The sequence below is a fragment of the Nymphaea colorata genome, chromosome 2 (assembly GCF_008831285.2).
Source record: "Nymphaea colorata isolate Beijing-Zhang1983 chromosome 2, ASM883128v2, whole genome shotgun sequence".
In the NCBI taxonomy this organism is placed as follows: Eukaryota; Viridiplantae; Streptophyta; class Magnoliopsida; order Nymphaeales; family Nymphaeaceae; genus Nymphaea; species Nymphaea colorata.
The window spans coordinates 29,554,118-29,580,746 of NC_045139.1; the positions used below are offsets into that span (position 1 = coordinate 29,554,118).

General features: G+C 37.4%; 2 protein-coding genes across 2 annotated transcripts; both read right to left on the reverse strand.

The window, feature by feature from the left end:
• Window positions 1-462: 462 nt before the first annotated feature.
• LOC116247538 (ethylene-responsive transcription factor FZP-like) lies at window positions 463-943 on the reverse strand. The gene has a single exon (XM_031619713.1). It carries the CDS (start codon window positions 913-915, stop codon window positions 463-465), a length of 453 nt encoding a protein of 150 aa, XP_031475573.1. The 5' UTR covers window positions 916-943.
• A 5,975-nt stretch (window positions 944-6,918) lies between these two features.
• LOC116246720 (E3 ubiquitin-protein ligase RKP) lies at window positions 6,919-21,420 on the reverse strand. The gene is made up of 11 exons (XM_031618550.2): window positions 21,254-21,420; window positions 19,147-20,853; window positions 16,984-17,820; window positions 16,395-16,558; window positions 13,223-13,361; window positions 12,566-12,649; window positions 11,733-12,008; window positions 11,468-11,599; window positions 9,715-9,914; window positions 9,220-9,424; window positions 6,919-7,562 (listed from the first exon to the last, which is right to left on the reverse strand). Exons 2-11 carry the CDS (start codon window positions 20,695-20,697, stop codon window positions 7,266-7,268), a joined length of 3,885 nt encoding a protein of 1,294 aa, XP_031474410.1. The 5' UTR covers window positions 20,698-20,853; window positions 21,254-21,420; the 3' UTR covers window positions 6,919-7,265.
• Between the last annotated feature and the right edge of the window lie 5,209 nt (window positions 21,421-26,629).

Here is a 26,629-nt window from a genome sequence, read left to right on the forward strand (position 1 = left end):
AGATGGAAGATCCACAAGTAATGAACACAAAACTAAAATGCATAACAGAGTACAGTCGAGAAATTCCTGGTTTTTACTTTCTCCTGCTGTGAGCCGATGAATTCATTCAGTTGTTCAATGTTCTCGTGTGAAACAGTCAATCAAGAGCTGTATTGTTCCATGTAAAAGTGCCTCAAAATGCATGTCCTTAGCATTCCCCATATCAAAACAAGGATCAAGGTGCTGATTGAAGACTAGAATTCTGATTCCGATATTAGCAAACTGATATTTTTTTTTTTCAAAAGAAAGGAGAAGAGTCAACTGTTGCAGAAGAAAACGTGCTGAAGCTCATAGTCACTTTAGCTTCCTTCCTCTAAGCATGCATATAAAATCATACGACAGTGCTCGGGATGTAATCTTTTGAGAGAGAGAGAGTAGGATATCAGATAAACAAGCAGACAGCGACCTTCTTCATAACTTCACTCAATTATTAGAGGAACAAGAGCTAAGAGGATCAAGTAGAGTAGGAGGACACTTAGCATGCCTAGGATGAAAACTTTGCAGAATGGTAGCTATAGTCCATGAATCGTCGTCATCGTCATCACCAACAACAAGCCAGTCTTCATCCCGGGAAGGCCGGCCCCCGGTGTCTTCGACCACCGCCTGCGGCGGTGCAGGTGGGGGAGCAAACATCGGGTAGGCAAAGTTGGTGCGAGCTTTACCGAGGCCGCTGAACGAGATGGAAGTGAGATCATAGGCAATTGCAGCTTCTTCGGCCGTATCAAACGTACCAAGCCAGTGCCTCTCTTTGGTGTTCGGATTTCGAATCTCCGCCGCATATCTCCCCCATGGCCGCCGGCGGACGCCTATATAGCCGCCAGGTTCTCGTGGCCGGCGCCGGCGAGGCTTCTGGTGCAACTTGGAGACGTCGCTCATCTTCCCCAAGTGATACTATGCCTCTCAGAGAGACACAATGCTTGTGGCAGACGTTGTGGGTGGAGTTGGCTTTTTATAACCACCAAACTCATAAGCAGTGCAGCCACCTTCATTCTCCAGAGGACAAAATGATGAGATGCTTTCTATCATCTGAATAAGAAATTCTGTCGTCATAAGCTAAAAAGCAAGGCAGCCATTCTCAATTAAGTTCAAAATTTTTCTTTTCCTTGTGCACCAACTTTAGAGATCAGTTTCTGAAGAAAATTAAGTTCATTTCTGTTTAGATATATAATAATATCTAAGTTCAGAAGACCCATCTTCTTCTACTACTTGAAAATGTTGGAAATATAAATAAATTATGATTATAGAAACCCTTTAATGAGAATGACTAGTGAATCAATTTGCATGCCATAGAAAATGACGGAAAGTACGTTGTTTGAAGCAAATGCTTTTCTACCAAACAAGTGAACAACATCGTCATTCTTTTTAGACTGAAGAAACCTGCCTTGAGGTGGGATAGTCGGCAGCTGGTTTAACATTTCGTACCAATGATCAACTACCCAATAAGCAAATACATTTTCTAGGAGTGATCTACTCATTCGCCCCACTGTACTGATACCATCTTCGAAAAAGTTAAAGACTCACTAAAAATCTGTTGATGTTCATGTCCTACGCCATAATTCCTCGTGCAAATTAGAGAAGTTTGTGCGTTTCTTCTTTCACTTTACGGCATTCCAATGAAACATCAAATGGGAAGAAAATGTGGGGATAGAGATCGAAGTGATTTTGGTTGTGCCAATTGAAAAACAACAAGAAGATTAAGATAGAGAGTTTGTGGAGGGCAGGTGAAAGGCATGAGCACTATGTGGGGAACTAAAAATTTGTTAAAAACTCCCCTTCACTTCCTCGTTGGTTGTGTGTGCTTGTCTCTCTCTCTCTCCCTCTCTAGAACACTCTCTCTCTATCTCCATGTTTTCCTCGACATGACGTGACTGAAACCCGGTGCAACCCATGATGCAATGAGCCCTTCTGCTCGTTTGAGGGTCATGGTGGGTCCCCTCTGCCTTTGTTGCCTGTGCACAGGCCTGCTCTGTGCTTGTGTTGTTGGCCACCCCTGTGGCTGCCCCCCAACACATCCTCCCTTTCTTGGGGCCACCAATCGTGGAGAAAGAACTGAAAAAAAAAAAAACCTGCCGACATGATCGGTTCTTGATGCATACATGTATATATGGAGCATACTTTAATTCCATGTTAAGTTGTCTTCTTGAAAAAAAAAAAAAAAAACGTATACTTATGTCATGGATTTGACAACTTAAGCTTTTGTTGTAAATAAACCAGTCTTCCTCATTCATTTCTTTCTGAAGTCTTAAAATCTGATTTACTGTACATAAGGATTGATAAGTTTGATGCCTAGTAGTAAAAGAATTGACTCTTAACACTATGTTTTCAATGCTGAGATCAAATCTATACGTCCAATAAGCGTGCCCATTTGTTTTCAAATTTCTTATGGGTCTGATATATGCATCAAAAAGAACATTACGTAAAATCAGCTTCCAATAAGCGCCAGTTCCCATGGCCTCCAATGTGAGTAAACCCACAAGGAGGTAAGCTCTTGGTAGCCTTATTGAGGGTCCCCTCTTAAAACTTTTGATAATATTGTTGAAGGAAGATGTTGCATGAGCTTTTAAGTTTTGAGTTGTGCCTGAATTGTGGTGGTAAAGTATGAGATAGTCCATCTTGAGACCTTTCTGTATCTGCTTTTTGCCACAGAACGTGAGGACGGGGCAGAATTTTGGGCGAATAGATGCATTTTACAAAAGACATGATAAGCGAGACACCTTCCACTGTGTTCGAATTGAATGAGGCGTGTATGATCGAATAAAGACAAGAAGACAAGGCTCCTCGCTTCTCTCCTTGCCGGCAGGGGCAGGGGCAGAGGCAGAGGCATGTGTGGGCAATTGCCCACACAGATGAACAGAAAATGTTTACTTGTATACATGCATACATGTATGTCCGTATTATGTATATGCTAACCTCTGGTGGATATCTTACAAGAGCTTCTACGTAGCCAGGTGGATCAAGCTGGCTCAAGCTTGTGCTTGGGGAACTGAGACCAAAAGGAGCTCCCGAACTCAACACTTGTGAACCGAATTCAGAAGCTACTAGTCAATCAATGGAGGCCATTCCATCCAGCTATCTTTCAGACTATCATCTGTCGTCGTTGCAACAAACTAATGAAGAGAAGGCGGAAGAACTTAGTTTGTCCAACTAAGAACGGGCGGAAGCTGCTGCCCAGATTATGCCGATCACACCTGACGCCTCCTGGAGCCAGGAAAACACTGATGAGCCCTTGTTCCACGGCCCAGCGCATGATGCACTTGGACATGACATGCACGCATGCATGGCCATGTCGACCATGCATGACCATGTCCATGTGGCGCCATTTTTAGGGACTAAGAGTATGCCGTCCGCTCATTCATCTGCATTCTGCAACGATTTCGAGATGCTCATGTCCGTCACATTGCTGGATCATGGCATCATGTACATTGGAATCATGCACATCACGACGCTTTTGCATGATACCATGCACATTATTGACGAGGAACGCAAAAGAATTTCGATGGGATTGACTCTGAATCTGTACTAGATTCCATCTGCAGGACTGTACATGGTAGACGTATGCACACTAAACCAGGGGAATTAATAACCATAAACTATGGCGAGTACAATAAGCTGTTACATGCAAAGTCCTAGAGAATCAAATCTCAATCCTTCAAATTGGCAACGACCAACAAGGTGAATTAGTAGTAAAAGGAGATTCAAAGCTTAGAGGCAGGCACACTAGTCATGGACTCGTGGTTGGTATCCTTGGCCCATTTTTATGAGTAGGAACAGGAACTTGAACCTGTGCATGATGTAAAGGTACACAGGCTTGTGCGTATAACTAGGGTTCGCGCTGTTGAAGCTTTGAAAGCTATGTTAATGCAACAAATATATGCCCGAAAAAAAGGAAGGAGAGAGTTGGGGAATTTTGGAGATTTTTTAAAAGAATTGTCTTTTTTTAACTTTTAACTTTTTCACTAACTCTGTTTGTCCTTGTAACGGTTTCTAGAATAAGAATGAATATAGACGTTCTTGTCATTACACCCTCAACACACAATCTTTGTCCACTCATCAATGCATTATGCATATAACCAGCTTTGGTCCGAGTCGGATGGACACCACTTTGGAGCCCATGTGGATCCATCCATCGATCATAAGATGGCAACATCATGATTGAGCACTTGCATACATGGCCATGGATGACTGCTTGATCCTACATGGACATGCTCTATGTGTGTGTGCGTGTGTGTGTGTGTGTGGGGTAAATTCACCCTCTTAGTTGCAGCTAAAAAAGTGTCAATTTTTTACTAAAGCACGCAGAGTTTAAGCACACTCCTATATAATTAATGTGCTCTGTTGAACTCCAACGTTTCAAATCCGAACACCTTCCTGTTGGGGATCTGTGATAACTCAATTAATATTGAGGTTGAAGCTTTGGAAATCACAAATCCCTCCGATCCACTAAAAAGAACACCAAGCTCCTAACGTGAGCTCATAATTGGCAGATGAAGCACGAGCAGATGGCTGTTTCAATTTTTAAGAAAAACATCTTTTGTGTTTTGTTATAGAAAAGCATCATTTTCTATTAGCGCATTATAAAAAATCATTAAGCACCATTAGCAACAATATTAAAATAATAAGCACATTTTTGCATCGTATCAGCGTGTCATAGCGGAGCATTTTTGTGTCATGCAGGACACGCGCATGCCCACACACACATACACACAGAGAAGGTAGTTAGGCCAGCCACCACAAGGGACCCTGGCACCAAGTTTTTCACCCTGAAGAGAAGAAACTAAAATATAAAATTACTTTTCCAAGTGGGGAGCATATGGTGTCATCCTGTGAATATTTAACAACTGAATGACCTTTATCTAATAAAATAATATTTGTGTTCATGTGTTTTATTGAAGCTTATACATCAAACGGGGTATGGTGAAGGCACGTACTGCCTCCCACTCTACACTACACAGAGGAATGCTCCTCCAAAGAATGAGAAAAGGGCCATTTGAAGAAATGGATTACCAGTACTGAGTTAGGTATCTGACCCTTCCATGGCTGCCCAAGAAACACCATGAACTGAGGTCCATGCTGAGACCTTGTTGGAGCTGTACATTGGGTTGGAACTGTAGTTTATACGTACTCCGGAGGGAGGCCGGAGCTACGTTACGGCCGCAATCCCCTAGCACCTACCTTGACCCACTAAGCTCGGTCCAACAAAAACTGGGTCCGAGCTATATATGCAGTGTCCACCCTAGATCTAGCTTGCATGATCAACTTTATGTAACAACCCGGCTGGCGGATCCCAACCAGACTTGATCAGCAAGAATGAAGGCAGACCCAAATCAGTTTCAAACGACTCCATTGATCAAGCACCTGACAGATCAGTCTCTTATAGACACACTTCATCTTCTGCCCGACCAGCTACACCATGTCCCTTAAAGCAAAGAAAAATAAAGAGCAAAGAAAAAGAAAAAGAGAGAGACTCCAACACCTTTGGATAAAAAATCAGTGGTAAACAGATACCGAAGGAAAATGTTGGTGCAGTAACTGCTATGACTGTTTTTAATATGGAAATCCATTTTGTAAAATGATAGAGAGGATCGGCGTGGGTTAGTCATACTGAATCAAGGTTGAGTGCTCTATTTTATATTTCTAATGTCACAAAAAACAACTTCGAAAATAATGACAATAACAAAACGTCTTTCTTCAATTCATCCTTCTGTCATTACATTCCAAGAAAACAATTTCCGTTGATTGATGTTTTTTGGGCATCTGATAAGTAAATACATTGTGTTCTCAGAACACCTGCTCCTAAAACACATATTTCAAAAACACCATATACTTTTCATATTGAACATAGTAAAATCGTTCCTAATATTGGATTGGTGAATTCAAAAGTAAACAAAAAATATATATGTATATATTGCATAATACTTGCAACATATATCGGAAATACATGACGTTATGTCAGTAGCAATGTGGAAATTTGTCAATTATCTATAAGTATGGCCTCCCTTTCAGGCGGTGGGTTTCATAAACTCTCAGCACACCGACAACCTAAACAGTGGAAGAAAATCTGAAAAAAAAAAAAAAAACAATCAAATTAGCGCGTCCAACCTTTCCAAAGGGCAGAAACTAAGGCATCTACGAACCGACAACAGATTAATTTGGAAGAGGCTCGTGCTAACAACAAAAGAGGACGTAAAGTTGCCTAAAATTTGAGCCTAAATTCACTTGAAATTGCAAACTTGTGGAGCCACGGAAGTAAGAATCCCCAATTTTTATTCAAATATTTCTCAGAAAAATCCACCAACGTTTTGCACGACATTCTGATACACCAAGTTCACGAAACACGAACATGCCAAAGCCTGCCGCCTGGATCCAAGCTCGTGAAGGATCCACCTCCATAGAACTAAGGCAATATTAGGGCCGATCGAGTATTTCCCTGTGAATTTGCAGCCACGGCTAATTCTGAAACAATAAAACTAACCCAATGTAGGGCAAGTTCAAAACAAGGAAAGAGAGAAGGGGAGCGAGAGAGCAGATAAGAATTTCATTTCCGAGTGAGTAGGAGGTTACTATACTGCCCCTAGTGAGGCCCGAAGGCATCCTCCCTTTCCCTCCTCTAGGGTCCTGAGTTGCATCAAGATTCGAGACCTGGGCAGTACACTCTTTAGCTTGAGTGTCAATATCCCATTATTTGCAATCTAAAGAGGTAACACCCACTATAATCAAACAGGCAACATCCCATATACATACTCATCCGCCCAACCAGCTATTCTACACCTCTTGAGACAGCTCAAAAAAATTTTATTAAACAGAGCCACGTCCAAGAGCAATGGATGTGAAAAACAACAAATAACAAGTGAAAAGTACAACAGAGAGAGAGAGGAGAGGTCATAAACTGAGGCGAGAGAGAGATTTTCTTTCATTTACAACTCATATTTACACAGTAGTTAGTGCCTTTCTTCCAATTTCTCCCTCTACAAAATTCCTACTAAATGCTATAGCACAAGCTTTTTCCTGAACCCAGGTTGTACATTATTTTGCATAGAAATGCAAGTAAGTAAAATACCGCAATTTGAAAATGCAGCAGCATCTGATACAAGTCGAAGGCTAGTAGCTGTCTAGCAAGCTTCGGCCTTTGGCCTAGTGCTGCTCACGGTAGGAGCTTGGCACATGCGAAGTTGAAAACAACCGAATCGCTGATGCCTCTGCATGTGGACAAGCGAAATTCAAAAACCTTATAATCTTGTATCTGTCATTTCTTTCACATCGGTAACTGTTGCGTTGCAAAAGAAGCACCGTTGGCTATTCAGCAGGTGTCTACTTATGCAGCCAAAACATGATTTGTGATTGCAAGGCATGAGCTGGCTGTCTGATTTGCATGCATAACAAATGCAGCAAATCACCTCGTCATCCTCTGCTATGCATCCTAATGAGCCTATGGTGTCCACTTCTCTTCTGCTTCTCAGGCAGCTTGCAAATCTCTCGAGCTTTTTGAGTCTAACAAATGGAATATTGCCCCTGAGCATGCCACCCTGGAGAAAATAGGCCGATAATACTGAGCAACAGCTGATAAAGATTTTCCATGGACAAGCATGAAATTGAATTCAAAACAGTAGACGTAACAGACCAATAGAAATACTGGATGCCTCAAATGAACCAAAGGAACCAACTTAACGATGCCTCGAAAAGAGGAACATGAATAGGTTTAATGCATAAAGAGGTGAACGCAGTTAAAATAGACCAGGAGGACCTGCTATATCTTGGGAGCCTAACTAAAAATTACATATATCTGAAGGTCAGAAAGAACCTCAAATGAGCAGTTGAAAGCCTGAAAGGCTGAAACCTATCCATATTCATGTAACCTTGAAGTCTAGATGGGAAGTGGGTCTTGAACAATGTGGATTCTTAAGTATATCAGGTTATATTCATTAAAAAACCAGATTGAGTTTGTTTAGGCCCAAAAAAACTCTTGCACAAGAAATACAAAGACATGCATGGACACCATCTGGCTCTCTCTTATTCTTTTTCTTCATGAAAATACAAAGTGGTTCTTTCCCCTAATTCTGGAAATCAAGTGTGTTCAGATCCTGTCACTTCTTCTACCTTACATATATAACATGGGAAGTCTCCTAACTCAGACCCACTTATTCCATATCAGGTAACAGTATGACTATCTATATCCTACATTCGAGGCCCGACAATTTCCAAAAAGCATGGATGTCAGAGATTGGCATAATGTGCATCTTCCAAAGGCAGGACTACCTTTCTACGTGCCTGATAGGATAGTTGAAGAGAAAAAACATAGGTCATTGATCAGTACTTTTGTCGCTTCAGAACATTTGACTTTGGTCAACTTGTTGGAGGTGACCGTAGGCCACTTAGGTCAGAAATAAGTCTGTATGAGGAAATTCATTAGAAATGGCTATTCTTGAAATCACAGATAGAAGCAAAGGTCTATAAGTAGAAAATCCCCACAGTAAGATGGCTGAGGAAATAATGGCCCTGACTAGAGAGATCAGAACTAAACTGAACCGCGACGAGCTTGAAAAGGCAAACTTATGAGCTGCCACAAAATGATCATGTACAGTTCCTCTAGAACGATTAGATTATGATGCATTCATCAGGTTTCCTTGTTTTTGAACCTCTCAATGTTTAGCAATTAATAGAAAAGTTTCCTATTGATAAACAAAACAATGATAATAAGATTTTTTTTTTTCCTAGTATCTTCAAGTTATACTTGAAACAAGGCCAGAAAGCTCCAGTTCATCTTACATCCCTATATTACTGATAGCAGCATTAAAATCAGCAATTATTTGGCAAGTATATGAAGCAGGGGATATCACATCAAACTTGACGAGGCTGTTGATCTTCAGACTACTAAGATATTAGACAGCTAAGGTTCGTTCATCTTGTACCCCTAAATGGTCAATAGCTGCAGTTGAATCAGTCATTATTCTGCTAGTATGTGATGTAGGGATTTAACAACATCCTGTCAAACTTGACAAGGCTGTTGATCTTCAGATCACTTAAATATTAGACACGTGAATATTAGTGCATATGACACTACAAGGTTCTGAGTTATTGAGTATCAAGAATCAACTGCTCATAGTAAATCAAAAGCAACTACTGTCACAAAGTGATACTTTAACAGTAATGAACTCCAAAAGCCTCATTTCTTGAAATACTTACCCAATTGAAATCCAACAAATATTGGAATCCAAAATGGACAGTGGCAGCACAATCCATGCTTATAAAGACTCCTACGATGTCATTCGGTTTTACTAGCAAGGGATCCTCACTTGCATCCACTAGGTTCAAAATCATTCCCACTAAAGGAGCCAAGATCATGGCTCTATTAAGCTTCTCTACAGATTGGCCATGTCGTCTAATCGACCTGCAGGAAACAAAATCATATAGCAATCAAAACGTCATTGGTTAGTGAAATGAAAAGATCCACACGTTTACATTGCAAGTTCTCAATCAGTTCATAATAATTATCAGTTGACTAGCTGAGAATTTAGATAAAGTTGTTGATTAGCATACAAGCTTTATTTCATGTGCTGCCAGACCAATAGGCTCCAGATTAAAAAGTGCAAATGGGTATCAACATAGTCATCTCAAGATAATACATTGGAGTTATCATGTAAAATCATGGAAAGAACATAACCATAGGAATAAACTTACATATCAAATACTTCAACATCAATTGTTGAAGTCATCTGGTTGAGAATAAAGATGATCAACTCAATCAACCTCCGCAGATTCATGTCAGGTCCCGAAACAAACGCTTGAGGAATCTCATGTGTGAAGAACTCCAACACCCTTGCAAGATTGCAAGAGAGGTCAAATATGAGAGTGGATTTCCTTTGCTGCAACTCTGTAATCTACAAAAGATGTAAAAAAATTTAAGTATTCCTGCACATCCTTGATGTCAAAATGCAGTTAGAGATCCTGGGCATTTTTTCTGATCAGTTGCACAACGATATCTGCAGCATCAATGGGGTGCATCTTACGGAACAAAATGAGGGTCTTCATGGGCACCTTTCAAGTTTCTAGTGACAAATCACAAGGTAACAAGTAATAAGAGACGGTGCTGCAAAGTCAGCATTTACATTTTTTTTTCTTTTATTGACAAGCCAGTATGAAACATTGTCATTTGGTCCGATGACAGAGGTATTTGAACAGTGCAGTGGCCTGTGAGTATTGTAGTGAACTGAACAGTACATTATGATATCTTCCATAACTATGAAGGAAACTGACATGTTACAGCCTGAAACTAGCTTCACAAGTGTAACTATACAGTATCAGATATAACCCATGATAAATATATCTTGCATAGCGGTACAACTCAATGGGGTGCATCTTAGTCAAGACGAAAGAAAGTTTTTTTCCAACTTAAAAGGTACAACACTTTACTAAGGCTGAATATTAAGTTTTTCCATGCAAGGGATTCTTAATGAAAGTAAAATAAATAAAATTTATGTATATATGATCTTACGCAACAAAATTAGGGTCTTCATGCTATATTTACCCTCCAAATAAAAATTTTAAGTTTTATGAGCATTAAGTTGTTTCAAGACTCCAACAAATAAGTCATATGCAAAAAAGTAATCTATTTGATACCCATTAAAGTATTAAGAGTAATAAAAGTGGTCACTTTAATTATTTCCAATGAAAACATGCATGTTCTGTAACTTGTAGGCAGTATATGGTTGTTATTTTGTTATGTTTATGCAACTCATCTTTTTCTATGGAGAGCATTTTTTTCCTAAATTTTTATACTTTTTGTGGGTTTCACTTATTTAAAAAAAAAAACTATATATTATTTTAAATATGGAAACTAAATATGCAACTTTTTCATGCTAACTTTGCACCCAACCAGGGGTTAGGTTACACTCTTACACCATCAATTTGTACCGCTGATACAAATGAAATGGAGATAAACAGCAGTTAAAGGTGCTGTGTCAAATGAACTACTAAATCTTTTACTAGTCCACCAGCAGATTGTCAATAGCCACATTAAAATAATAGTAATAACTTGGCATGGAAAAAAAAAAAAGCACTGAAACAGTAAAAGAATTCCACAATACAACTAAAATTCTTCACTCCAGGCTAACATGCAAGAAAGTAAAGTTCTTATATAGAATACAAGTATTTTACGTAGTTGTAAAAGGTAATGCATACACTAAGTTGTCATGACAAGGCAGAATCACCCTGTTGACCAGCTCAAATAACTGAGTCAACCCAGATCATCCTGACTCACTACAATTTCAATCATAGCTTCCGATTTGCTGCCTGGATTCAAAATTTAGGCCAACAAATATCAGAAAATTACTTAGGCTGTAAACACAAGACTTCCCAGACCTAACATGACAAGCAGGCTTTTGAACATGAGTCATGAAGAGTGCACTGCGTGCTTCAGGTATGGCAAACTAACCAAATAATTTTCTCTCATCTCTCGGATAGAAACTGAAAATTCCGTTATTGTCCAGCTCAGAGTGTTGAATAGCCGATTAAGAAAAGTAGAGAACAATTCCTTATCAAGGAGGCAGACTTCCTTTAATAAACCCTATAAGAAAAATCCAGATATAGCATCAGCACTTGGTGAGCAAGAAAGGGAAAAAGAGAAGGAAAGAGCATATTTTGCAACATGCAACCTCAGCCAAATTTACTGTTCTCTTCCTATTGCTCAAACTAGGTACCTGAAAACGAACTGATGAAGATTCCCCTTGTTTTGAAAATCCAAATCCAGAACCCTTGCATAGTCGTAGAAGTATGTTCGTAACAGGAATCCATGATCTATCGTCAAATGCAGAAAGCAAAGCAAGGGGCATTCTCTGAAGAGCTGCTTCATTGTTCTCAAAAGCAGCGAAATAATCTTTATACTGTACTAGGACAGATATTGAATGGAGCAGGACATCTCTTAGATCAGCACTTGATATTCGAGGATCGTTGAAATGTGTGACCACAAAAGTAACCTATTAAAAATGAATAGGAAACCTTAATATTGATTTTAAGCATTTCAAAAGACAGATGGCTAGACTAACAAGGCAGATACTAAATGAAAGTTGAATGCATTTCACTGTCTTTCGAATCATTATTTCATGCAAATACACAACGCTACTGAAAACAAGGACACAGAAATGTTTTGTTCAATCAACCGAGCAATTAAGTTCCTAAAGCCCCATTAGACTACATAAAAAATAAAGACACTAACTGAGTTCCAAATAGTAGATTCAAGTATTCAACCATTTCAAGTGCACATAATGACCTAAATGAACATTAATGTACTAGACTACTAGTGAATACTAGCCCAATTTGCTAATGCAAAAAAAATGAAACTACATTTGGAATATTTTTTATTTCTTCCGTCTGATAGAAACAGAAATTATTAAACCAGATGCACAATATGACTAAGCTCAAAAAAATATAAATAATAGAATCATCTTCAAGCCATATAATATGAAAATAAAGAATGTGAAGATATCATAATCAACTTGTAACAACATAATTAACTAAGCTATAGTTATCGTACAAATGAAGATAATCCTTGCTGCAGGAAAGATGCCGACGAGACAAATGGTGGATCACTTCTTCGTAGAGCATGGAAGCAATCAACCTGAAACAAAGTAAAAAAAAAAAAACATTAGGGGAGAAAAAAAAACATTCCAAAGGTATTATGGGCATTTAATATGAAAAATCAAAATTTATGGCACAATCTGCATCTCATGATTGATGCTGTAAAACATTCTTATTTCTTATGCAGTTTTGCTACACACAATGCATCCTGACTTTGTACCTCTCAATTCTCTCCCATAAGGTATAAAGATATTTTTGACAAATTTATAAGCAACATATTGATTAGGTCAACTCCAATAATTACATATATCACAATCATACTAACTGCTTCTCATCTACCAGTAACACATGTTTACCTGTTTCTGTCAAAAGATGAGGAGGAAGAAAGAGAGAAGAAAAAGAAGAAGAAGAGCACTGAACATTGTTTAGTGTAGAAACATATAAACATATTTAGAGTATGAATAACTTGTAAATATGTTTTTTGAACGCACCAAAAGCACCCTGCACCAGTACCTGGATGTACCAGCACTGGTATGGGTATGTATTCCATTTTAACAATCCACATATACACTAGCAACTAAAATATCATGATGCAGATCAAGAACACACATACCAATGCTTCTAAATAAAATTCTGGTACATAAACAAAAAGTGAATCTGTTCTGCTAAGGACCAATAGCAATTGAGCAATCCACATGCATGCAGCATACATTCCTCTCTGCTTCCACCTGGAAAATAGAGAGACACGATACCTGGAGACAATCATACTAAACATGTCAGAAAATAAGCCAATTCACGCTTGTGACTGAACACTTCTAAAGCCACTGTAGGACAGGATAATGCCAACAAGATATCAGGAAAACAGAGAGCAACTATTTCAGCTAGATACTAAAGGTTTCCCCAGAAGCCAAAACAGCAAAAGAGATATTGTTTAATAAATGAAAACTCATAATGGTCAAGGTAGAAACAACAAGGATGGAAACAAAGGCATAAAGTTTGGCAGCATACACCTGCTATACAGTTCAATAAAGAAGTGACGACAGTAAGCGAGGTTACAGGTAAATAATGTATGAAGCATCAAAGAAATAAAATTATCAGAAAACAGTTCACTTAGAAGAATGCTAGGTGTTCAAAGCAAGTAGAAAATAAAATATAATAGATCAAACTTATAGAGAAAGAAATAACAAGACAGCATAAAAGAAGACCTTCAATGTAAATAGATTACTGTATCTAGGTTCTATTTGGTAACAAGATGGTATCCTTTAAATAAGGGATCGCCCGTTGGATTGGCGAAAATTTGATGATAGAACTACGAGTCGAGGTCTGAAATAGACAAGCACGTATTTGATTAAACATGTTATAACTTATAACCCAAAACAAGACATAGGGATCTATATTATAGACGGCCAAGTGCCAAGAAAGAAGGAAATAGTGTAGTGACTCAGCACATGTAGGTGAAGGTTCACAATTGGATGCATCTGATTTGTAGATGCATACAGTAAGCCTTGATGATCAACGACATAGGAAAAGATATTGTATAAAGTATGTTTAGAAAGGCTCGTTGATAGATTGAAAAAGATCCCGTATATCAAGCAGCAAGCCTAGGGAAAAAAGTATACATGGCATATTTCCCAGGATAAGAAAAGAAATGGGGGACCATTTCACAAGATACAAATATGCTAAATCAAATGACAGGAAAATATCCACGCGAACTTGTCGCGAAGTAGAAAGTTGATGGAAAGAAAATGACATATAAACAAAAGAAGAAACATTTTGACAGGTGAATCACGTCCACACTACACTCAACCATGTTTAACCCAGAGAATAGCAAGTTGGAAAGTGAACACACAAATTCATCGATCTACATCATATCATGTTGCTTAATTTCCTAGATTTGAGTACGCATGATTCTTCGTGGGCCTCATACCATAATATGTTTTTCATAACACTGCAGATATCTTTTCAGGACAAGCCTGTCAAACTCTCAGAAGCAAATGAAAAATGAACACTAAATGGGATGAAAAGAACTAAGGAACTCATCACCAAATAGAGGCCTAATAATGCAAACCAAAATTTGACTACATTTTCTGGCTGAAAAGAATGACAATATCAAAATTGCATCATAATCAATAACTGACCTAGAATGGCATGACACCTAGTCCATTTTCTCTCTTGCCTTTTTCTTGAATTTCACCCAGTTTCCACATTAAATGTTTCCTGTCCCCAACTATTGTCTTCAATAATATTCACCAACTTAGATTTGGCATGTAAAAGAAATAAAAAAAATTCTTAGCTACTGATTGATGTCCATAATGATTTTGTGTTTCCCTTTTCATATGCCTGCACTTGTTCCTCTTCTTCTAGTATTTTTCTCCTCCACAAGCTTTATTAGCAATATTGTAGATTGTGTCAGACACTCATGTTGTTGGGAAGTTGGACACATAATATCAGTGTTGTACGTATCGTACGATACGGAGCCGCACCATACGATATGTATCGTATCGAACGTAAAATACGATACGATACACCCCCTGTATCGTACATTTACGATACATGCACCGTATCGTACGATACGGACACGATATGACTACGATACGATTACGATATGGTTACGATATGTTACGATATGGAAAGATACAGGTACGATATGGTAATTTTTATTTATTTTTTATTATTTTTTGAGAATTTTTTATATTTTTTCTGATTATTTAAAAAAAAAACGATACGATTACGATACGTTACGATATTTTACGATACAGCGTATCTTAAAGCCAGACCGATACGGCTTACGATACGCTTTTTACAACATTGCATAATATCATACAAAGTGAAAAATCAGAAAAAGTTTTTTAGATATTAAAAATCCACAAAAAATTAAGAAGTCAAAAAAATACAAAATAATAACAAAAACTTACGAAAAAGTACTCTCTACGAAAAATACAAATTACATGAACATAAGAAAATAACAAATATATCAACATGCACTCTTTCATTAGAAAGAGTTGCTCTTTGGAGTCTTTAAGCAATTTACAGTCACAATTTGAATTTTTATTTTAAATTTTTGAGAACAAACATAGACTCTCATAAGAAGAAACCATGAAAGCTCTAGTTTTATTACATGAAAATCAACCCTACATTTTACTTTTTTACTTTAAATGTGTAAGAATATCTTTCACATTGAACTTAATATTCAATCTTAAGAAATTTATGTAATTTTAGATAAGGAAAACTTCTTGATACTTTTCCATGTTTTCAAGGCGCAATATAAGTTACACCCTGTACAGTGTATACTACAGTACTATACAATATGGAGAGTGTATCACAAGCTACTTACATCTGATACAGAATAGTTACACCTTTGAAACTAGCTTCAAGGGGGTATCATATTGTTTTCTTTCATAGTTACATTATTTAATGAAAGTATCTTCGATATGCTATGTTACATACAATGCTATTTATTGGCTTAAATCTTGTGTTCCAAGCAGAAGGAATAGTAATGGTTGAAAAAAGGTTGACCCAAGATCCAAAGCGATACTGACTAATGAACCACATGCTACTGAAATTTGAAAAGCTGCATAAAATGATGAAATAGGGAAGAAAGTATAATTTAGTATAGAGATCATCATTCATCAAATTATGAATTACCCAAAGACTTATTACCAAAACAATCACTTGTCAATGTGAATGACAATGGAATATAAAGGAAACTTCAAAGCTTATACACAAAACAAAACGTTCAAATGTTACTAGATAATAGACTCCTACTGTTGGCCATAATCATTTACCATGCACAGTGTCTCACACAGTCAACTAGTTCCTCCCGATAAGCATTTCGGACTTCCTTCAAATGCTTTAGCTGTTCAGCGCAATTCCTTTCTGATCTTATTTGTTTATCAGTTTCTTCCAACAGGGAGATCCATTGTGACTGATGCGACATATAATGAGATGCCTACATCCAATAAAATACCTTGTGAAGACTCATAATGATAAATGTGTTAAAATACACTCCAACAAAGTCATGGCTTTTATCTTATACAGACACTTTGGCTACCCAAACAAAGTAGAAAATGTAACCAAAAGCCAGCAAAACATCAATAGCCACATAAGATAAAAGCCAAATTTGCAAAAGCATGCATCAGCAACAGTAGCAAAGAAAGTTTGCCTATATTTTGAGGGAACCCCTTGTAGACATAATTATTTTGCATCTTTTACAACCCACCAATTGCCATGTATGACAGGGTAAGAAACAACCATGAGAGACAGAGAAAGAAAAAAACCCAATAACATCTTTAACGCACATTGACTAGCATCACAATCATTTCTAGTGTTAAAAGTTATTTGCAATATTTTAGCAACAGAGAAGTAGCAAGTCACCTGCTTGAAATTTGGAGCAAGACCAAGATGATACAGCAAGAGCATAGCATCCAAAAGTTCCTCCTCTCGTAGAGTTTCTGAAGATGCATGACTAGCCTTTGGCACACTTCTGTTACACTGCACAGGTCGATAACCAAAGGCAGGATTGGACTGACCACTCGAACTAGGTTTATCAACAATCTCATCATTCAGACTACTAGCACTGCACTCTGAAGCAACATGTGCTGATCTCTCAGGAATAGCAGTACAGTGAGCCTTAGGACTTCTAGAGACAACCTTAATGGGATTCTTTCCAACTCGGCCTAAATCAGCATCAGCACTAGCACAACAACATGGCTTCTTTCTAGTGCTGTGTGTTACTCGTGTCCCTTTGCTGTCCATGGAACCTTCCTCCCATTGAACTAGTTCTTGTTCACTATCGTTGATTGGATAAGATTTTATCAAATGGCTAAATGTCCCTCCAAGTCTAGCAAAATCGATGTGAAGGGGATCAGGTCTAAGAAACAATCCTACAGGGAAACTTTGCTGACCACCTCTGTGAAGGAATCCTTCACTAGCACTAGCTTTTGAACCTGCAGTTATTGGACTCCTCATACGTTCAGAAATATCGCCAAGACCAAATCCTTCTGAAAGGAAATGAAGAATAACTGTGTACACAGAGACAAGAACAGAATTGCTTGAAAATCCAGCAGCGGGCACCTTACGATCTGCAGCTCTAGCCTTCAATATAAGGTTCTGCAGGAAATCTCTAAAAACTGATCCAGATGACTGGGATGGTGATGATGGAGGTATAAATTGTATGACCAACCTGCAAACTTCCCGTTGCATCTCCTCAACCTACAAATGGAACAAGAAAATATTATAACATGAAGCATAAATAGCACTAATAAACAGGATAGAGCTAAAATTTTGCACATACAGAAGCTTTCATAAACCCCCATTATGCACAAAATTATATGGGTTCATTTAAATTTTAAAGATAAACACATCTTGAATACCTTTATATATCTGTTTCAGAAAATCACAGCCATCTGCAATCCCTTGATATAGTATGAATAACCAGTTGCACCAAAAGAAGACAACAAGTAACAAAAATAACACATCATGCAAAAAGACAACACTATAGGAAGAGAAAAGAAAACTCAACAGAGAATAAGAGAACACCTAAAATATGCAAGAAAGTAAGGAAAAGTATCTAGCAGTAAGGCCAGAAAGCTTCCATCAAATGCATAGCCAGTAGAAGTGAAGGAAGGAAAAGATGGCAGGTAACATCTGTTATGACCTCTAGCATTCAAGAGCAGTTCCAATTAAATTAATTGATATTGCTTTAAGAGAGAGACAGGAAGCTATTGAATAAGATGAGTTTAGAATGGTTTCAATCAGTATGATTCTTGTTACCTTCAGAATGACAGGTGCAAAAGGTCTCCGTATCTGTTGTCCCAGTTTGACATAACATGACATTCAAAATACAGATAAGTTCATTGTTTTGAATTATATTCTAAATCAAATAAGCAAAAACTTTTGTATGGCTAGATACTCAAAAAGCATGAGCAAGGGGACATTATCACAGCTATAAACCCTGTACTCTCTGTGTGTATGTGTTTGTAACTTTGTATGGATATACACGCTATGGCACTTCAGGAAAATGACCAAACATGGGCCATTTAGGTATGCATATTTGTTGCAACTGGTAAGTTGTAACAGGTACACAGGATCCCCAACTTTTGGCATTGTTATGTTCCACCAACACACAGAATAGGTTGTACACAATAGTACAAGAAATAATTTGTGATACAATTTCAGGTGTCCATATTTCTATTTTGTAATTGGTGCAAAAGCTCCACATTTTCAGTATCCACCAGAAAAAGACTAAGTTGTAGTGGTACTTATGGTAATGCATTCTTATGAGTATAATCATGAATAACCAGCAAAGTATAGGATGCAGATTTCACGTGATGTGTCACCAACAAGGACAACAAGATATACAATTGCAATCAATTATAATAAGCAAAGAAATCACATCATATTGTTTTATAAAAGATAACTTTTCCAAATATCAACTTAGGGAAAGAAATTCAAATCAACACAAATTAACAGCTCAAAGTTCAATAACGTGCAATGCTTCATATAGATAAAATCCATGCATCTTAGCAAAGAAAGTACCTTACTGATTGCATTTGACAATGCTGTTGTTGTCAATGTCATACTAGACTCCGAAGATGCATCCTCACAAGATCCAGGCCACCAAACAGCTGGCATAAAGCACTGTAAATCATGCTTGTTTGGGCCTTTTCTTGAAAGTAATCCTTCCAAAAGAAACTCAAAATCTGGAGACTTCCATAGCTGCAACATCAGTTCTTCTCGCCTCAGAAGATAAGAAGCTAATGCAAGGTAAGGGTATGGCCCAGAATAAGGACAATCCATCAGCACTAGAGGTGCAGTTTTGCAACCACAAGCAAGTGCATGTAACACATGTCGAAAGATCAATTCAAACTGTGGAAATACCATAAAGTGATCCAAAATTCTGCCCAGACTTGAGTAGTCATGGGGCGGTTGCATCCCAAACACTTCTAGAAAGAATGACATCAATGGGCCTCGGCCAATATACTCTAAAGCCCCTGTCATTTTGCCAAATGCAGAGAAAAACTCTTGGCAAGTAGCTTGACAGATTGGATTGAAAACTTGCTCAACTGAAGCAAACCTCCTCCATCTTTGAAAATTGTCGACTGATGTGGAAGCAGAAGTATCTGCACAGTGTAACTTTACTAGCCTGAATAAGCAACGGAGAAGGTAGGTAGCAACAGTGGCAGCTGAGTCCAACTTCCCATCATAATTAAAGGCAGGAGCTGCTTGGATTGGAAGGAATCCATCAATAGCATACCTAAAAGGCCTGGAGCCAAAATTAAGGTCGCATCTCTCGCCTTGTGATAAAGAAAAAGCTGGGTAATATCCAACCCTGGGCTCCATCTTTCGCACTTCGTCAAATGCCACACCAAGAGAAACACCATTCCTGTAGAATGAGATCTCATCCAAGTCCAAATCTATGCAGCATCCTATTACATCCCCAACAACCCATGGTTGCCCATACATCTCTGGGTCCTTATTCCACTTACTAATTCTCCTGCCATCATAGGAATAGGAGTCATCAGCATCCCCCACACCCTTAAGATCAGTAAAAGGACATGAAACAGTGGCCCAACCAAGCTGCTGAATGCCGGCTGTTTCCAATATCACTTCATACATCCATTTCCCTTTCCACATGCAAGCATTAGCACGGGCACTGCTAAAAGGAGCCATGCTCTCTACCAGCAGCGGTTGCTTAGAGATCCTAATGTCCCCGCAAATACTAGCCTCATCAATAACAACCTCACTGGCACCACATCCATTGTCAAAAATGAAGACCCCGTCTCTGTCACCCAATTTTACTTCTCGCTTTGCAAGCAACCTTTCAATTTCTCTTCTCAAGGTTGACTGCACAAAGCTGACATCTACAGTACTTGTTGGTAAACGGATAGACCTAAAGGGCAGGTCAAATATATACTCAAGCATATGCTCAACTGATCGCGAACTGGCATCATCACAACTCGAAACAAGATGAGCTTTCTGAGATTTGTCCTTCCGGCCTTCACTGGCCAATAAAACTGCCAAACCCGAAGAAAATCCAGATTTTCCATGTAGATGATTGAAGCCAAACTTTGAACCTTCTTCTGCCATCAAATTCACCTTCGAAATAACAACGTCCCCTCCTTTGCCTCAACTAAAAGAAGAAAAGCTACTGGCCCGCAGGCTGCAGCCAAAACGTGCATTCTCCTCACTTACCCAATTTCAGATTGGACCTTCAATTCGACTCTGTCTAGTACCTAAAAGAAACTAAATACCAACAACCTCAAGTTAATCATTTCCATTTGAATCACAGCCCCTAATAAATCATCAATATAACAGTTAACCAAACAAGAACAAAACTAGCACCAGTAAGTTCCACCAAACGAAAATCAAATGAATGGTGCGAAAATTACCAGTATCCAATAGCTATTATTAGTTAATCAATAACCTGACTCAAGAACAACAAAAAATGAAAAACAAAATCTATTCCAGCCCCGATCAGAAATAGAGGGGAAAAAAATCAAACTCCCCACAAAACCAGTCCTTGAATTCGAAATTAGTTCTTCCACAATCAAATTCAAACATCATCAGCAGATTTCTTGATTTAAAACCTCAACTTCAATAAACGAGAAAAAGGAAAATCAAATAGCTCCACAACAAGACTCACGAGGGGGACAGCGGAAGCAACAAGTCGGACTCGGTAGGGTAAATGGGTTTCCTGCGTAGTCCCTCAGCAACGGCACCAAGGTCGATAATTAGGGTTTCCAAACGCCATGAGGGGAGAGACAGGGAGACAACGAACGAAGAAGAAACGATATTTTCTTCTGCCTTTTATTCGTTATATTATTGCGGAGGAACAAAAAAATTCAAGACACTTGAAGCCATTTATCCGCAGCCACCTTTAACTAATCGATTTTTTTAGCGTAAAGGACTCGGCTTTGTGTTATTACAAAAAGTGGCCCAAGCTTTTCTTTACGTCTGAAGAAGGCGTATCCAAAAGCCACTTAATCTACTTTTGTTCGATCAATAAAACGACTTATATTATATAGAATAACATAATTAAACACTAGAAAATAAAACGTATTTCTGGTCGAATTTATGTTAAATATATGTTATTAACAATTAAATCCTTTTGATTGTCTAAACGATGCAAAATAATGTTGTAAATATCGTATTCATTAGTATATTATAAACCTTGAAATTAATGTTTGTAATCAAAGGTTTTTTAATAGGGTTGGCACAATGGTTTGGAACGATGACTAATAGGTGGTCAATCTTTATCCCGAGTGTTAAAAGCATCTTATTTACTGCAAAAAAATGTCACTATTGTCAAGATGAAGTGCAGTACTGTGATATCTTAAGATACCAAATGCATGTCATGTATTTTTGTTATTATGTTATTTTTTGTGAACTTATTTTTAAAAAATATTTTTTTAAAGAAGATGCATAAAACACTATTATCAGTGTTCCACGAATCTGCTTTATTTTGTTTGGTAGATTTATGGGATAACAACACTATATGGTTTGTGGAAAGTGGGGACTCGCCTGGAATATTTGTATTCAAGTATTATCAATATGAATCTTCAACAACAATAGCCTGAAAATTTAAATTTAATGTTTGATTAAACTTTTGTTAATTTACAAATTATATTTTCCAAGCGCCATATTGATCGCCATGTCACATTGGCAATATTAATAGGAAACGATGAAAAAAAGTTTGGCACAATGCAAGATCAATGTCTCATGAGTTTTTGGTAGCATTTATGTTCTCACCGCCCAAAAAACTTTTTGTTTGTTTTTTTGTTTTTGACGCTCCATTAAATAAATCTTTGAAGCCTGGCATGTTTCAAGAAGTACCAAAAAGGAAAAAATTAACCCATTTATAACTCCATTAATTTCTTTGACTGTCTAAATATTTTTACTTTAAGAAGAAGAAGAAAGCAAGCAAGTGGCTGAAGACAATAAAGAAAGACAGTGCGCGCCCTTCCTTAAATACCTGACAGTTTGACCGCTTTCCATGAATTACTCGAAGTTAATGTTGGGAGGGCGAGAAGGAGACCAAAATTCGGGAGTTCGTGCCACGTCAGCCGCCCCGCTGCTGGGCACGCGTGTCTTTGTTCGCTCACGAATGGACGCCATTGGTTGGTGGAGGACGTAAAGGGAGGTGGGTCCCACGGCTCGTCGCCCCCCCCCCTGCCTGTGGGAGAGCGTTCTCGTTGGTCGCCTAATTGCCGCAAAAAAAGGAGCCCCGACCATGATCAAGTCAATTCTCCAAACGGGTCGAACAACGTTCGAATCCGGATCTGGATTTTCCCCATCCACAGCATTTGGATATAGTGCACCTGGATTCTAAGCGCCTCAATCTGGATTCAAATATGGATCTGGATACAAAAGGTAGATATCTTTCACAAATTCATTTCTTAAGGCAGGATTTGTTTTCCTAGACATATTGGAACACGATTATTTAAGTCTTCAAATTTTAAACAAGAAAAAATAAACTGAAAAACTCTTTCTTCACTTACTTCTTAAGTGAAGTACAACTTGTTCAACATAACCCTAAGAAGGACAACAGGAGCGAAGTAAAAAAAAAAATTAGGGTTTAACGCGTAAACTGCTCCAAGCATCGTGTGATTCAAAGTGTAATTTTTCAATTTCGTATTGTTGTCTTTTGTTAAGGGTCATAAGACCTATGGATATATAAAAAGAAGTGTCACACATCGTCAATGCATTATGCGTGCTTATGACAGTTCTACTTTCCAAGCTGATAACCTTCTCTTTCCAATATTGTTAAATGCTCAATTATAAACAATTAACATAGAGAAATAGATAAAACTGCTTGGCATATTTAAATTTTATATATATATATATATAATGGCGAATGAATGTCACTGGATCTATACTGACGAAAAGTTGTAAGAAAAATAATGAGAAAAAAAGTAATAGATTGTCTAGTATTTGTTCATATTATTTTCTCATTATTTTTTTTTCAATCGTTAATCATAATAGATAAAACAACCCTCTGCAATGAGTTGGGTGACTTGATATTCAAAATCACCATTCATTTCTCTCCATCTCTCTCTCGTTTGGCTAACCAGTGTCTTTTCTGTCTTGTTGTGGCTGAGTCTTGGGTCCACCTTTTTACCTCTTGCCATTTCTTATTTAGTGTTCTAACTTTTACTTGGTTTCCTTGTTAGTAGTCTTCCAAACCCGTCATCCATTCGTCTTCTGTTTCTCTTTTGTCCTTCCCCCCACCTGTCTGCTTCGTGGGGTCGTATTTGGAGGTCGTGACTCATTTCAGCTTGGTGGCGCATTTGGGAGGAGCGCAACAACAGAGTTTTCAATGACACATTATCTTCGTCAAATGGTGTGGCTCGTCTTGTGTAGGGGGATGTCCAGTTTGCCATTCGATTAAGACGCCGTGGTCCGTCTGCGGCTGGGTGACGGTGCCGCTTCTTCCTTCCTCTCTATTCTCACATTTCTTGTCACTGTGCATTGTATTGTATATTTCGTCTTTTTGCTTTTGTTTTTGCGGATTGCTTTTGTATCTAGGGGACGTCTTGTCCCCAAATTTTGTTATATATTTCCCATTTTATCGGCTCTTTTTCTCTCTCTCTCTCTTGTTTATATATATATATATATATATATATATATATATATATATATATATATATATATATATATATATATATATATATATATATATATATATATATATATATATATATATATATATATATATATATATATATATATATATATATATATACTGACTGAATTTGGTAAAAAGGAAATGCAAAAAAACAATTTGTTTGGCTTTAAGAAAAGTAGGCATTAAATTCGAACTATGATAATTTTGTTGTGTAGCTTTGAATTGAATGCCAAACCCAATTTGGTTGACACATACATGATTGAAGGTTTGAGTGTAAAGCTGACGAAAACATTACCCCAAATCTGAAAAGAACGCTTCATCGGATTTAAATGTGAAGCAGATGCACGTTTAGGCCGTTGTTTAATGGAATGCAATAAAAGATAATGCGCCAAAATTGTTTTAGGTCATCCGCTAAGCTCGTATCGTTTTCATCAGGGATCCAATTGCCAAATTGAGTACAACAAGTCCTTAAAAAAAGTCTTGTAGATCTTTCAGGATGTTAATGTTAGCGGCCTTTTATATATATCAAATTATCAATTCTGCCGTGTACGGGACGTGTTGGCGAATGAATAAAATTTTAAAATTTATTGTTAAATAACAGTTACCAAGTTAGCATCAGCTGCGGTTTATGATGTCGTAATAGTTTTGGTGGCTTCATTGATGATTTATGGTTTATTTAGTTGTCATGGTGACATGAACTATGAGAAATTTGTGATGAGTATTTTCATATATATATATATATATATATATATATATATATATATATATATATATATAAAACCGTGGTTGGATGGTGCAATTTAACATCATTATTCACATATCCGTTAGAATCAAAGTATTGTAGCTACAACAGGGATGTCAATGGATCACATTTGGATTGGATATACCCTTAACCGTATTTCTTTTTTGGAATATTCATCCAACTGAATTCAAATTTCAGATTTAGATACAAAAAAAAAACATATTCAAATCCAAATTTGAACAGGATTATGCCAAATTTCAAAATGAAATAGCATTAGATACAAGATATTTGTTTAAAACTATTTCGATTTGAATCTGTATCCAAATCTGATTGGATGTCATTTTTTAAATTATAATCCAATCTGATTTCTTAATGAGATGTTAAGCACCACGTCAAAAGAAAGAAAGGAACAAAAAGAACGTTGAAGACCTTGATAGATTATTGGGCTTTTCTCTTTTGCTTTTGGGTTTCACTTCATTTGAAATTTGAATATCTCAACTATTGTAGTGCGACAGGTCAAATACAAGTTTTGTGGTTCCATAACGTGCATTACTATTATATGTGTCAGAAATGTATTCAACCAATCTTTCAAAATTTCATGACTCTACACAAGTGAGATTTTCTAAATGTTAAGTTAAAATGAACTAAAACTGATAGTCTTACATGTCTAAAAATGTCGAAAGAATATTCTCAAATATGCAGACTACGTCTTCATAATTAAAACATAAAATATGACAAAAGACAATATCCAAATTAACTGGCCGTATAAATAATATATATAATGACATTTTCTTTATTTTTTTTAAATAGTATATTGTTGTCTAAGTAATTTTCATGTTCATTTTGTCCCAATTTATTTTCATATTAACTTTTTGACGCCAACTAGTAAGTTCTAAACCTGTTTTGACACGTATCTTATCTTACATCATCTACCAACTTCATCAAGGACAAAGGAAAATGCCCCGAAAAGTTGAAATATGAGAGGACGGCCACTGTCTGCTTCAGGCAACTCCCTTTGATATGACACCTGCTTAGGTTAGAATTCAACTAGAAAACCCCAAACGACACCTATCAAACATGAACAAAAAGTCCATAATTCAATCCACACTCCATTGCCATATCATGGTGTATCCATTGATATAATTGGACCTCGGTATTGGACTGGGTTGCCGGTGGGTAATATAGGCTCGGGGTCTGGGCTCGGGCTCGAACTTGATAGGCCGGCTCAGGTTGGTTTGATGGGTCTTGCTCGATAACATGATATTTTTATTATTATTATATTTTATTATTAAAATATATTTTATATTAAAAATTATTATAATTTTAAAAAATAATTTTTTATTGAACCAAGCCCAACCCGATTTCGGTCATCAAGCCAGCCCGATGCCCAGTCTACTATAATACAATACAAGGCCTATATTTTTTTATTTATTAAATTCTTTTTGAAATTCATAAAATAAAAATTAAGGCAACATGCGCTGATACATACGGTACGTATCCACTATAAACTAATACGACAAGACGACGCCGACACAATTTCCTACATCCATTATATTTTTCCCTTCTCTTTTTTTTTTTTTGGATTTTTTGTCACATACTCAAACGCACCCACGACTTCTTTGTGCTTTTCATTCAAGACAAAGCTACTTTGC